The 14,775-nt window shown below is 37.5% G+C and overlaps 1 protein-coding gene across 1 annotated transcript in view; it reads left to right on the top strand.

Moving 5' to 3' along the window:
- Nucleotides 1–14,775, top strand: part of YAP1 (Yes-associated protein 1) — a gene marked incomplete at its 5' end in the record, with an annotated part of 91,056 nt that overhangs the window by 54,465 nt on the left and 21,816 nt on the right. The window contains one exon of the mRNA XM_009889405.1: nt 2,215–2,328. Within this exon, the coding sequence (XP_009887707.1) occupies nt 2,215–2,328 (114 nt within the window). The remainder of the gene's footprint in view (nt 1–2,214; nt 2,329–14,775) is intronic.

The raw sequence follows: 14,775 nt of genomic DNA, 5'->3' as shown, positions 1-14,775 counted from the left end.
CAAGGCTAATTTTGTTTCTCCTACTCCCAGCTGGATTTTTGGCTTTGCAGTTCAAAAGAGAATTTCTTGCTGAGTTTCATCTCCGAGGGATGTGTGGCTTAGAAGCACCCTGAGGAGAATGGTAGCGAGAAGGTCTGCCCACATGGCTAGGGTGTTGGCTTAGCAGTCAAGGAACATTTTTGGTTCTTCATTGGATTCTGTGCTTGGATGATGTAGGGCATGTCACTGTGCTCCTGTGCCCCAGTTTTATAAAACAGCATCTCACTGATTAGCGGGCTGGTGTTTGGGTATGGTAATGAAGTACAGGGTTCTTTGCACTTGAGCTTTCAATTCTGCATTCAAGTCCTGTTACACCGTGGATATGTTGGGATGTATGAATGTTTTGCAGCGTTGTTACTTGTTCTTGCCTGTTCTGTTCACTAGCCTCTGATAAAAGCTGAGGTACTCTTGTTAACTTGTATGTGGCTGTTAAAGCTCGTGAGCATTAAGGATGGGAAGGAAATGTCCAATGGTTAGATCAGTGTTTTTCCTTACTCGAAAACCTATAGCTCTAATGGTGGAGTAGTGAGCTTGCTAGAGAAAGGCATAGTTTTCTGAGCCAAAATGAAAGAGTTTAAATTAGAAATGTAGTTTGCAGGGGATCTTCAAAGACAAATTCTTGTCTTGGTTATGCCATGGGATATTACTGGAATGCAATTGAATGATTATTTTACTTTTTGACATTTCTCCAAGAACATGTTTTGAGATTAAGCAAACAAATCTATCCTTCTCCTCTTTCCCCCTCCCACCCCCAGCTTTAGACAATTAGTTCCTCAACAGGAGTGTGACTTTAGGACAAAATGACAGGCAAAGAACTAATGTACGTTGAATGTGGGCATAGTAGGTGCTTTCGGCATTTATCAGATACACACACACATTTTTGTGTGTAGACCTGAATGTCATGTGTGAAATTATGATGTTTGTGAATACTTAATGTATCTTATATGATACAGAATTATCTGCTAGTCAAAGTCTAACAGCCAAATGGCTTTTGCTAGTGTAGTACTATATTATGCTGAGGAAGAGTGGAAGAAGAGGTTGAAATACGATGGTTTCCTGCAGCAGATCTTGTTCTAATTTCTTTTACATTCTTAACATTTGCAGTGGATCTTTTGCCATATCATTTTAGGATTGTACTTAAATCTGAAGAAATACAGGCAAGATCTTCCTATATCTGATTTAGATAGTTTTAGAAGTCCATATCTATGTGAATGTAAGAATTCAAAAACATAGATTTGTAAAGCACCTGCCAGGTAAGATCAGATGAATTTAACTTGAAGAATAGTTTTCAGACTAAGCAAAATACAGATGAACGTACATCATCATCTAGAGATGGGAATGAGTGGTTTATGAATTGTAGAGTGACAAAAAGTGGTTTTCTCAAAAGCCGCTGTTTGGAACACAAGGGAAACACACCTCAAGACACTCTGTTCAGACATTGGCTCTGGAGTCCAGAACACCATCACCTACCTCCCTTTTACCGTTTCCTAAATGTAGGTTTCCCTGCCTGTGCGTTCCTGCTCGTAAAGGCGTAGCACTGCTGTTCGTAGCACTGTGTCTATGTCTGCTGCTGGTGTTTTCTTACCTTTACTTTTTCATTGCTTGTTTGCCTCCTGTTCTTCAGGTTTGTGTTTTTGCTTGCTGAAGCCTTTAACGCTTTCACAGAAAGCTCTGGTATGAGGGAAGGGGAAAATGAGTTTTGTCATTTTTTTTAATTTTTTGTGAAAGATAGAGGAGTATTTCAGGACCTCATCAGTGTTAACCTTGTTGCTGCTGCTGGGCCGTAATCGTTAGATGTTCCTACGAAAGGTAGAACATCTCTATGCTTATTCTTTTTCCTGGTGCTCATGCTGGTTTCATTCTGGCAGGCTTGACTTATTGCTGGTTTTTTACTATAATGCTATAAGCAAAAGGAAGTGTCAAAAGCATATGAAAAGATGCAAACAAGTTACAAAATTAAACTCCAAATCCTAAATCAAAATAATAGAAGTGCTTTCTGTTCTTTTATTTCCCACCCACCATTTCTTTGCCCTTATCCCAGAAATGTTAGACATGAGCTTGAAACTCTTCTGTTTCATGTACTGTTATATATGTAAAATGTTGGAATTTTTTTTAGATCAATTTCAGCTGGAGCAAACAAGAGCCCGCCATCAACTCCTTCCTTCTATATTGCAGGCCCACTCCCCGATGGATGGGAACAAGCTATGACCCAGGATGGAGAAATTTACTACATAAACCATAAGAACAAGACCACATCTTGGCTAGACCCAAGGCTTGACCCACGCTTTGGTAAAAGTTCATCTCACTTCAGAATTTTTGATTCGCTTCAGTTCACTCAGCTTTAATTTTGCAGGCATATTTTGAAAACTTTTTAGAGTATGATTAAAATATATTTTAATTTGAATTATAGAGACCTTATTTAAATCATTATATATTAAAAAGACCCCATAGATAAAAAGGAATAGCATATATCCTGTAGGAGTGTACATCACCAAAGTTTCTAATGCTAGGGCTTGGGATTTTGCCATATAATCCATACAGTTTCCAAAATTGGTGGCATTCAGAAACCTAGAGACAGTTTCAGCCAAGCTCACTCTTCCCTTTAAAACTGCAAAACTTTACCACAGAAGAATCTTTTAATTCCCAAATAAATATTTACTTTCTGTTGCACTATCTTAAAGAGGGCATTGCCAAATATTAATTTATGCTGTTTAAATACACTTGAAACATATACCAGCTTATAATTCCAGCTTGTCACAGTGATGATCATGACAAAACTTTTGGTTTTAAACAATATGGAGGTAAATTATTAGCTTTCTTGTTTCTATTTTAATAACCTCTTTGTGGGGTAAAGACTATGTAAATTGGAAATAGAAATAGTAACTTAAGTTAGTGATCACAAGGTCTAGATGTAAAAATTTAACAAAATAGAACTGCTGTCTCCTGTTTTGTAATGTTTTCAATCTATGAAAAGCAGAGCTGCAAACATTTCAATAAAATATTGGCACCGATGACTCTATGCAATAGCCTATAACATTAAGAGACTCTAAACTAGTTCTAGTTTCTTAGGTTGTCCAAGTGATTGTTCTGTTGTATTTAAGGTGGTATTACAACTTTAGTTTTTGTATAAAGCCATGACCTGTGTGTGTAAGCTTTATTAGCTGGATTGATTTGGCCTTGATTTGTTTCCCCAATAATTTACTATTTTCAGCTCTTTTGGATTGTAGTTATTTTTCCAGAGCCATGGAAAAAACAGTAGGGGGAAAAAAAAAAAAGATCATTGTGGTTTTTCAGGCTTTAGTTTTGGACTCGGTGCAACTAAATGAAAACAGTGTGCAGATCACTGAGTAGGTCAGGCTGAGGGGATACAAAGCCTTTGAAGCTTTACAGGGGTTGACCTAACAACAACTGTGGGCCCCTTTTGGGAGAGGCATTAACTCCATGAATGCCATATAAACACAGAGCTGCAAAATTCAACAGTCGATGTTCTGTTTTGTTTTTCTGAAATGGCTCTTGGAAATTTCAGCATTTTTGTTTTAGGCTTGAGTGCTTACTTTAAACATCCGCTTGCTCTTGTGGAGAACACCAGATTGTCACACTTTGTTTATAAACTGCTCACCAGTTTGCAGACAGGTTGAACCACTGTGCAACTTGAGCCCAAAGGTGGGGCATATATTGAAGGTTGTCAGCTTTGGCAAATGTCCGTGCTGACTTTAACACCAGCCAGAGTTGCAGACCTGTTTGCGTGTTGCAAGAGTGTGTGGGTAATTTGCAACTTTACAATTACTTAATATGTGAATAAGGCTGAAAAGGAAGCAGTCGTTTTGAAAATCAGTGTTGCCTTTTGCAGTTAAAAGAGGCAGGTCAATTATATTTACTTAAGTAATCTTTCAGGGTATGTATTCTGCTTTTATTTGTATTACTTTGTCATTTCCAACGATGAGCTGAAATTAAAAAGGAGCGTGGAAAGGGCTTTAATTGACAGGTCGTGAGTAAGATGAATCTTGTTTCTCAGAACTATTTTGTACTCCTGTAGATAGCATGGTCTGACTGTAAGGGCAAAAGCTACTTGTCTTGTGCACACTGAAACTTCATCAAATGTTAAGGCTGTGCTGTTAAACTGAAAGAAGTTAGAAATGTCCCAAAGACTGCATAAGGGTTTCTTGCTGCATAGCTTCCCTTTTTGGGCCCACTGTGTATGTGTATCCCAGACAGGCTTGAGTACATGCCAAGGCTCTTTATTTTGTGGTCGGACTTTTAATCTGTTCCAGACCTTTTCAGTCAAAGAGCTCAAGTGTAACTGAAAGGGGCAGGAAAGGAAAAAAAAAAAAGCATGTGGGCTCTTCTGATCTGGAGTGACGGCAAATAGAGACAAGCTGCTAGCTGCTGTTGAGCTTGAAGGAGTTTTCCTTGAAATCTTAAGTTGTACACATTGTATTGTGGTTTATGTTTTTATCATTTGAGCCAAGAAAATACAAAAATCTTATTCCTGTTGCTCTCTCACTTGTGACCTCATTAAGTCACTCCAGTAAAGAAGAAAAAAATCTGTTTGACAGAGCTAACTTACTGAGCCTTGCATTTATTATCATGTGGAGATCCTCAACAAATATGTGCTGTGACCCCAAATAGCGTGTGAATGACTCAGAAGTTTACCTTTCTGTGCTTAATATAGGTTGAAAATCCTGTTGGGTTTTTTCCCCCCTAAGGATCACCATACTCCTTTCTATCACTGTGTTTTTATGTAAGGGCTTGGTTTTCACTATTTTTGACCACAACTTTAAGAAGCAATCCTAGTTTACTTCATCTTTGTAATGTTGAAGCTTTTGATTATTACAGTGATACTAATGTTTATTGAAAATGAAGGAGAAATTCACTTCTTCCTTGATACTTCCACTTTCACCAATCTGAAGAACCATTGAAAACAATAAAGCTGTTGAATGGTATGTGCAAACATACTCTTCTGTTCCAGTACTTAGAAACAGAAGGTTTGAAGAGCCTTAGCCCTTACTGCTTCTGAATTCCCAGCTTCCAGGGAGACAGCCCTTATGTCTCTGTATGTTCCTCATCAGGTGGAAGCTTTGTGTTCATCTTTATTTTCTCTTGTAGGTGTCCATATACTTCTTTCCTCCCTCCCCCTTAAGTAGTACTGGGAATTTTCCATTAATGTGGCTAGAAAAGAGAGGGGCAGGAGAATCAGTCTGAAGAAATTGTTTTAGGCGGACACACCTACTAACTTACTTGGTAAGAGGAATTCGGGTATTGCATTCATGCTTTTAAACAGAAAATAAAAGGATGCAGTTAATATGGATTCTTTCTTGGTGCAGGCTCTTAAGACTAATGTATCAGATAAGAGTCCCTGTCAGAATACCCTGCTGTGGAGTAGGCTCGATCTAAAACCTGAGTGTTCCAAGTTGAAGATAAGAACTTTGTTCCAAGACTCAGATCTAACATCTTTGAAGCGGCCCGAGGTCTTCAGCTATACCACTTAAAGTGCAGTGAAGTCGTCTTGTGCCTCAGATGTTGATCCTCCAAGTCTACATATTTGACTTGAGAACAGTTTTGCATTAGGAGAATCACGAACTTTAAAATCTAGGGAAGAACTAAGTATGAAAATCTTCTCATGCCAAGCACGGACAATCATAAAAGATGACATGGAATCAAAGGAATGGAGATGGGAGGGGGAGTCCTTAGGGCTGGGTCAGCAGGACTTTTTGTCTAGTGGAGCATCTGGTACAAACATGCTGTCCTACCTTCTCAGTGCCTATGCAGGCCTTGTAGTAAGGGGCTTCAAATATATTTTTTTTTTTTTAAGAATATTCTGTCTTTAAGATAATTGGACTGTCAAGTTGAGGTTGTCTTTTACCAGCTTCTACTATTGTCCATTGGGCCTTCTTCACAGATCCTAATGTTTTTCTTAAGCTTTCCAGATAACTTAATATGTTTTCTTGATAATCAGACAACGTCTGGGTAGGAAGCAGGTCAGCTATACAGTCAGCTATACATTCTGAGTGGCTGGAGTTGGAGAAGTAGAACAACATCTGCTTTTTCTGTAAGATTAAATTTCCTAGAACCAGTTAAAGTTTGGAATCGTTCAACTTTATTGCTACAAGTTTGCAAGAATTGGCTTTTGTATCAAATACCGTTGAAGGGATTTCAACTGTTATTTCAGTTTGCAGATAATAGGACTGTTTTTTGAAATGCAACTAAAAATACTTTGCCTTTAGAAGATACTTAATTTGTTAAATTCAAAGGTAGGCTGGTGAACTTGAAGTGGGAAAATACGGGAAATTGGCCAATTGATTTCTGTGTGTCTTTTTGGTTTAATGTAAGTTTTGTGTTTAAACAGTAGTACTCCATTAGAGTAGTCAGACAAGTCTGTCTGCAGGAATTGGAGTAAAATAAGGTCCTATTTCAGTTTTCTTGTTATTTTATTCCAGGCTTCAGTTTTATAGGTTGTTACTAGTGATCATACCAGTGTTACAAACGCCCAGTCTTTTTCCTTCTGTTCTATCAAATGTTGGAGCTGCCATATGGGGTATGAAGCAAAAGACATGACTTCAGATTGAAACCATTACCACGACTTTATTTTCATCGCTCAAATTTAGAGATTATGTTAATGTTTTTTGAAGTCCTGTATGAATTTTGGATGAGGGGGAAGGGAAGGCAGGACAGTGTTTAATTTCATTACGGAAAGTGCCATAGGGGCTCTGTGTGCTGTAGCTGCTTGAACTACACAAGTAGGAAAAGGAACAAAAGTGATGATAAATATAGGAGTATAGAGAATACACATCAAGATTTTCTGCTTCCTTTTCTTGTAAGGTAAGAACATTACACCTTTGAAACAATGAAAAGGGCTTGTTCAGAATTACTGAAGTAAAATGCATCTGTAGATTTCATTGAAACATGTATTTATTGTTTTCATTTAAAAAACCCAACCAACCAACCACACAACAAACTTGAAATGCACTTAAAATTAAGCTGTGGAGCATCTACTAATTTTTAAGTATCAGAAATTAAAAGGAAGTATTCCATAGTGTTGCTTTCTTATTCCTTACCTGTCTAGCATTTTGTTTAATATGTGTTTCTTCAAATTAGTTTGTAGGAGCCTTGCCAGAGGTAGATTTGTGGACAAGACAGGACTAGAACCCTGGACTGGAAAACTTTCTTTTGTCTGGTCAAAAAAAAGCCCAGACCTTGTGTCTGGTCACAGTGGCATTTCAGATTTTTTTTAAGTTCCAGATCTGCCTTCCATTTTTGCCTAAAAGCAGGGCATGGCCACGGTTGGTTTTTACGTGCAAATGCAATGGCATATCCTCTTTGCATGCTCTCTAAAACAAAAGTGGATTTGACTCATGTATAAGGTCTATTGGTATTAGATTTTTCACTTCCCTGTCTCTGTTTTCCCAGAAGAACAGTTTCAGGAGATCACTCAGGATGGGGAAAAGGCTTCTGTATTTAGGTATGTGTGTCAGAGAATGTGTACAGATGGAGCAGCATCAGTTTTCAGTGAATTAGCGACTTGTGTCAAAGTGAGCTTGTTGCAAATCTGCAGAGGCAGGGGAAATTTCACTGGTGAGCGTCCTTTCGTAATAGGGGATGCTGTCCTTATGGTGGTGACAATAAATGCTTATTAGTTGTTTATCATCGTACTAGAAAGTGAAATCTTGTTTTGTTTGAAAGCGGGATTTATTTAGAGCTCATTACTGAACAGTTCACTGAAGAAATTGGTAAATCTGTCCACAAGTATTGTGTAAGAATGCAGTTATCTACTTTATTTAGAATATGTGTACAGTAATAAAAATGGGAAAAAAACCCCACTTTTATTAAGGATTTGTCAGGACAGTAGGTTTATGTAAGTTTATACCTGGTTTGGGTTTTGTTTTGTTTTCAGAATAACTTAATTCTGTTTGAGAAAGGAGATTTATTGGCAATGGTGTCTTTATGCCAGTAAAAATAATGCATACTTCCAGCGTTGTGCTAGAACAGCTGTGACAGTGGAAGAAAATTGCACTTCTAATAGGGCCATTTTTTCCACCATATCCTTCTAATACCACTGTTTGCATGTGTCTTTTAATGAGCACACTATGTTAAAAATTGAAGGTACATCGTTTTGAACACATCATTCATTATCTGTAATCTAAATATATACACACAATAATTATATACTCTATATCTAATCATATATAATCTAAAATTCAAAGAAGCGTCTGTTTTTTTCCTCCTTGAATTCAATCATGTTGAAACATGATTTCAGTTTCTCATATACAAAAAACAATTTTGCTCTGTTTCTTGACATTATACTGTTGATATTTTTTTTAATTACTGTAGTTTTTACTGGATTTTGTAATTCTTGTTTAATCATTTCTAATGGGCTTATAGAGATTAAAAAAATGCAGATATGCACATGCATATACACAGGGTTTATTCCCCTCAAATAAATTGAAGTAAACCTGCATTTAAAAAAAAAAAATATTCCATGTTATTTTATAAGAAATTACAGAAGCTTGCCATTTTGCCTAATTAACCCAGGAATTATGTGGTGATTAAGCAGTGAAACTGTTTGCAGCTGGTACCCTTACGTAGACTCTACTGATTAAACTTTGGTCTAAAATGAGGACTAGCTTTGATTAAATGTATTTTGCCAGATATTTGGTGGACAAAGACAGGGCCTTGATGAGCTCAGTGTCCTGCATTTTCTGTAGTCTTCAGTGTTTCATACATACATGTTAAACCTAAAGGACATTAGTTGAGGTTTCTTTTCGTAGTCTGTCCTATGCAGTGTGTCATACACAATTCTCCTGTAATACTCACACTGTCAGTTCCATTCTGTATGAAGATTTAAAAATAAAGTCAAATACTTCAAAAATTATTTACACTTTCAGAATTAAAATTGATTTCTTTTTAAAGAATGGAAAACGTTTTGTTTTATATGCATGCATTGAGCAGAAGTTTTTTACAGCTGTTCACGTTATTGCTGAATATTGCTGAATATTTGCTTTTCTGGCTGGTCAGAATATTTCAGTTATTCTGAAACCGGCATACGTTGAGTGAAGGTGCTTTATAAATACTGCTCTTGACTTCTGTGGGGTGGGAAAAGTTAGATCCATGAACAACTGCAGCAGCGTTTTACTCCAGTTTATTTTCCAGTGTGTTAAGAGTCTGTGGGTGCTATTGAGTCTTTGTGGTGGTCAATCAATCTAGCTGTTGCATCTCTGTCTTTTAGGATATAGAAAAACTCTTCAAAACAATGGCAGCTTTATCAAAGAAAAAGAAGAATATTATATTGTTTTAATTAGCGGGTAGTGTAGTGATAGAAGAACAAACAAAAATATTCATTTCATTTGAACACAAGTAATTGATAAATGCAAAATAATCCATCTGCAGTTTGGGCAGCTTCTGTAATACTGTTTTCATTGGATGTATCTTGTTTTCACAGAATCCGGCTCAGGAGTGTGTGACTGTTTCTTTTTACCTGACTGAGACACTAAGATTTATTTGTACACTTAAGACAGCAAAATGAGCCTGGATAACAGTCTGTTTCAGGTTTCCCTGTTACTCTAAGCTCCAGGATTCAGGTTAATCGGAGACTGACAACAATGGAATATTTTATTGTGCTAATTTTTAGGTTGTTTTATAACAGCAACATTATGAAACTGTAACTGGGATTTCCTTAAAGTAATATGGCAATGCATTATAAAGAATGCAATCCAGAAACATGACTTGTATCCTGATTAAACAACAAATTGTTGTACCAAGTCTCTCTAAAAAAGCCACTTGGAACAAGTTTTTATTACTTCCGAGACTCATTCTTTCAAATCCTGCTGGTAATTTTTTTTTTCCTTCACAGTTCTTTTCAATTTAATCAAAGAGGATTTTTGTCTTTGTTCCAGTGCTGCAAACTAGCACCATTCAAAAACCTGGCCATAGCCAAAAATGATGCACAAAAACTGTCTAGTTTCCAAACGAAGCTGAAGGGGGCAAGTACTCTTTTTTCAGTTCCCTCAGTGAAAACATTGATTCTTATTATTGAGAACAGTAAGTTATAATATGCTCAGATCCTAAGCTTTATTTATTGTTTGTTCGAATAAATACACCTTTAAATTTGTAGATTAAAATTAGTTTTAATTTTGAATGGTGAAATGATAAATACAAAAGAAGAAATATCAAACATACAGCTGTGTCTATTAATAATTAAGGGTGCCCTACTGCAATCTTTGCATGTAATTCTGCATAGGGGAAAGGAACTGTGGTACTGCAAACTGTCAGTGCCCTGGGATGTCTGATTTAAGTTGGCATAGGATCTTGGGAGAGAATTAGCCTTTTATGTTTGATTTGTTAACAATCTGCTGGCCTTTTCTCTCTAGCACCAATGACCGGTAATTGTTTCTCTCTTGGTTTGTTTTGGGGTGGGTTTTTTTTTGGTGTGGGGGGGTGGGGGTGGGGTGGTGTTTGGTTGGTTTGGTTGGGTTTTTTTTTTTCCCCTTTTTTTCCTTCATTAAGGATCTAGACAGCAGTCTAAACTTTTTTCAGGAACTGTCAAGTATTATCTGCTACACTACAGAACAGGCATTTTGCTATTGAGTTTGGACAGTAGTACATTTAATGTGTAACATTTGAGCACTGCTAATTCTGTGTTCTCAAAAGCATATTGCAGCTATTACAATTGACTGTATTCTGCAGATTGTGAAGCTAAGCCATTTTATAGGACGGCAAGATTTTTTTTTTTTAATTGTCTTGAGTTGCCTGTGTTTTTTAACTTGTCTGCCCCTCCTCCTCCTCCCCCCTCAAATCCCCCTCTTCTAGAAACAAAGACTTGTTTGTTCCTTCTCTGCCTGTGAGGTCTTTGCAGCCTGCACTGTGTGGGTGCAGAGCCCCTTATTTAAATGCTTTCCATACCCATGGAAGGTAAGGAACAGGATGCATCAGAAAACTGCAAAGTCCTAACTGTAATAGATAAATGAAGCTCTTTGCCTTTGAATTCCAAAGTACTTTCAAAAAGAGCTCTGTGTGTCAGGGTCATCACAAACCCATGAGGTGTGGAAGAAATAAAATGTGCTTATCTGAGATCATATTGATAAGCGTATTCTTTAGAGTGCAGATTTCTTCAGTCATGTCCTTGGTAAGTAGTGGAGAATTGAGAATTTAAAAAAACTCAAACCACAAAACAACCCAAACCCAAAACAAACAAAAAACCTTAACCAACAGCAAAAAAACCCCCACCTCAAGAACCCTCTGTTTTTTCCTGTCGCTTGAAACAAGATGTGTTTTCCCTCTTTTCATTAAATATTGAGTTTGAAATTATAGAAAATTACATTCTTCTTTCTGTTTCCCTTGAAGATAGCACACTTGTGTAATCAGCCAGGATAGCTAAAAGTCATTTAGTGTTATTACTGTTGGTTTTTTCCCCATTGGTTCTTCACTTGGGCATGTTGTTAAGTCAGTAATATTCAGTTAGCAATATCTTCTTTTAATGTCCAGACTTTAACTGTGAAACTAAACTAAAAGAGAGTTGCCTTACACAAAAAACATCTCCATGGTCTGTTCTGAGGACAGTTTAAAATCTTGTCAACTTGAAGTCTTTTGCACATGCATTCTTGAAATAATAAAATGCTCAGAAAAATCTTCCTAATGGATACCTCAATAAGAATTTAGAAACTAGATTTTTAGGTTCAGTTTCTGAAGAGCTACAAAATCATATGATTAAATTTCCCCCCAATATTTATTGATGAATATTAAGTATACACTGAAGTGGCAATATCTTATTATATTCCTGTTCAAGATACGCTTTACTTACATACATTACTTTCAAAATGGACATTAGAAGGCATTTCAGGGATCTAGGATGAGGAACTAAAATGAAAAACAACAGACAAACATGATTTGTTTCTTACGGTTTTAATTGCAAAGTCAGTAGATGTGAAGAATGGAGTGAACTAGGATCAGAGAAAACTGGAATAATACAAGCAGCTGTCAGAAAGATACAGGTATACAAAATACGATAAACTTGGCATGAGAAGGAAATTATTTCCAAAACTGCATGTTAGTGGGAAAGAAACCTTGGGAAGTAATACTCGTATGGTGCATGCAGGAAAAACAAATACATAACATGTGAAGGGATGTTAGTGATATTGCACTTATGTGTTTAATGAAGGTTAGAAACTGTTAGATTCTTATGTTATCTGTAACGCGACTTGGCTGTGAACTGCATGAGGCAGGGACTCCGAAACCCTGATTATGTAACTGGAGATCAGACCATATAGACGGCATTTTTACCCAAAAGAAAATTGACATTCTTTGGCTTTGGGTACTTAATTTTTTACAAGCTAGGCAGTTTGCTTTTAACTTAGATGTGCCTATTTCAGGTGATTGCCACTTTCTAACCTTTGTCCCTCGTTACTTTCCACTGTAATTGACCCTCCATCATGTTTAATACCAGGGTTTGAATCCTGGAACTTCTGAAGGGTAGCACAGGCTTCTGCTTGAGTTGCAGAATTAGCTAATAGCAAGGGAAGGCTGTTTTCTGTTGTCCTTTACTAACCCCTTCATTGTCTGCTTCTGAGGTGAAAGAGGGTAAGATATAAAAAGCAAAACGCATGGGCCTGATTCCAGAATTGATAGGTTTCTGGGTAAAAAGAGAGAAAGGAGGAGATCTATGCTCTGCTCCAGCAGTGTCGTGTCCAGCTTGTCCAGAGCTGCTAGGTGGGCTGCCTTTCTTTGGCATTGCTCTCTCTAGCTGCAGCTTCACCCTAATTTGATAAATGTCGGTAGTCTAATTGCTGTCAGTCTTCTAGCAGCTTGCCCACTGGAGGTCCCTGAGCTTGTAATTACAGTTCACTGCTCATGTCCTTGCAGGACAGCTGTTGGTGCTGTTGAAACTTTTGCTTAACAGTTTCTCGTGTCTTGGGGCATAGGAACCTTCTCTGTGTGTTCGGCAGAGGAGCAGGCTGTCCTGTCTCTTCCTATTGCTGGCCTGGGGACCACAGCTCATGTGGCAAAGCAAGTTGATTGGCTCATCCTGGTCACCTTCTCCCTGAAGTTCAGTTTTGATGGTGAAGTGGTCCTGGATGTCTTGTAAGATCAGCTGCTTGATTTTTAAGCTTTAATCCACAGCAATGCCATCTTCCCACTATTTTTTCCCCTGCTGGGTCAGGATGGAACTTGCAGGTTGGAGTTGAACCTCCAGCCCTTTTGTGTTCACTCTGTTGTTTCTGCTTGGTACTGGCATTCAGTTTCTGTTCCTGTCTCACCTGTCCACTTATCTGTGATCAGATGTATGATGCTCTCTCACAAGCAACTACATAAAAGATCATTTCAAATTACTTCAAGCTATTTGACACTTCAATAATTTTGACTTGTCTCATGAAAATGTGACCCACCTGTGCCTTATCGACTACTTTGTGCTGAACCTATGGAATAGTTGAAAGGGTAGACTAGAGAGTTGAGTCTGTAACTGGTTTTGAACTTTTTTTTTCTTTTCTGTTTTCACTCCAGTGAGCATATGGCATTTCTTCTTCATATGTTACCTCTCAATGGAAAGATGAGCTGTGGCAAGGGGAAAAGGAAGCAAGGCTGTGAAGCAACGGCCATTTTTACTACTGTTATGAGATAAATATATTTAGGCTTTCTTGGAACAGAAGAAAAGCACTACTGTACCTTAAGTTGAACACTCAAAAGACAGTGGAGACTTAAGGGCTTTTCAGAGAAAAGATGATACAGATTCTTTATGAGACAATTCTCCTTTCTTATGATGGTTAGAAATGTTAGTGTTCCAAGAATCCTCTATATATGATGAAAACATTAATTCAAACTAGTATAACAGATGGTTTTCTTTGCACCAAATCAGCCTGTCATCCTAAAAGAAGCTCACTCCTTTTTTTTTTTTCCTCTTAGTTCCCATAAACCATAATCCACATTCCTAGAAAAAAAAATAATATCCATACCACTCTCCCATCACTGCTTCAGCAAATGCATTCTGCAGCATATAGTGCATGTTAACAAATTCAGGCTGTTCCAGACAACAGGATGAGGAAAGCTAGTTCCAAAACTTAAAGCCCCTGAAAATAGTGCCTTTGTAATACAGGCACTTTTCCCAGCCCTCTGTTTCACTGTGGGAACTCCACTGCCTCAGTTGACTTCAGCTATACTGGTCTCATGTCAGGGAAAAATCAGGCCTGTCGAGTGAATGTATCCCAGTCATGGATTATTTTATAAAATAAAATTGCCTTAGGTCTTGCTTTTATGGGGGAAAGGAAGATGGCTTCTCACTGTGCATTAGGCATTACAAGATGATACTCTTCCTTCTCCACACCCCAGAGTAGATGCATCACATACTTCTGTGGGGTAAAAGAAAACTAAGCACTGGCAAAATGTTTCCTATGATGATGGCAGCATTTTTGGCTGTATAATTCATCTGCCACTTCTGTACTAGTGCTGATTTTGCGTATCAAGATGCCTTAAATGGAGTCTGTAACGCTCAAAACTCGATGTGACAAGGATGTGAATGATTGTTGCGTGACCTGCACTGCATTGGGAAGAATGGTGGCCTTTAACGAAATGTAGTTTGATATAAGTGGGATAATCTGTTTTGTCATTCTGTGTGTTCTTGAGTTTAATGATTCTGAGATTTAACATGAATAAGAAAAGTGATTTTGTATTATTTGTGTCTAAATTGAGAATAGTTTATTAGGAAGAAGAGAGAGATCTTTCTAATTAAACTTGAAATATTTTGTTACCACT

The sequence above is a fragment of the Charadrius vociferus genome, unplaced genomic scaffold, assembly GCF_000708025.1.
Source record: "Charadrius vociferus isolate BGI_N301 unplaced genomic scaffold, ASM70802v2 scaffold87, whole genome shotgun sequence".
Classification (NCBI taxonomy): domain Eukaryota; kingdom Metazoa; phylum Chordata; class Aves; order Charadriiformes; family Charadriidae; genus Charadrius; species Charadrius vociferus.
Note: the sequence above shows the minus strand (reverse complement) of the source record. Positions and strands in the feature narration are given on the sequence as shown.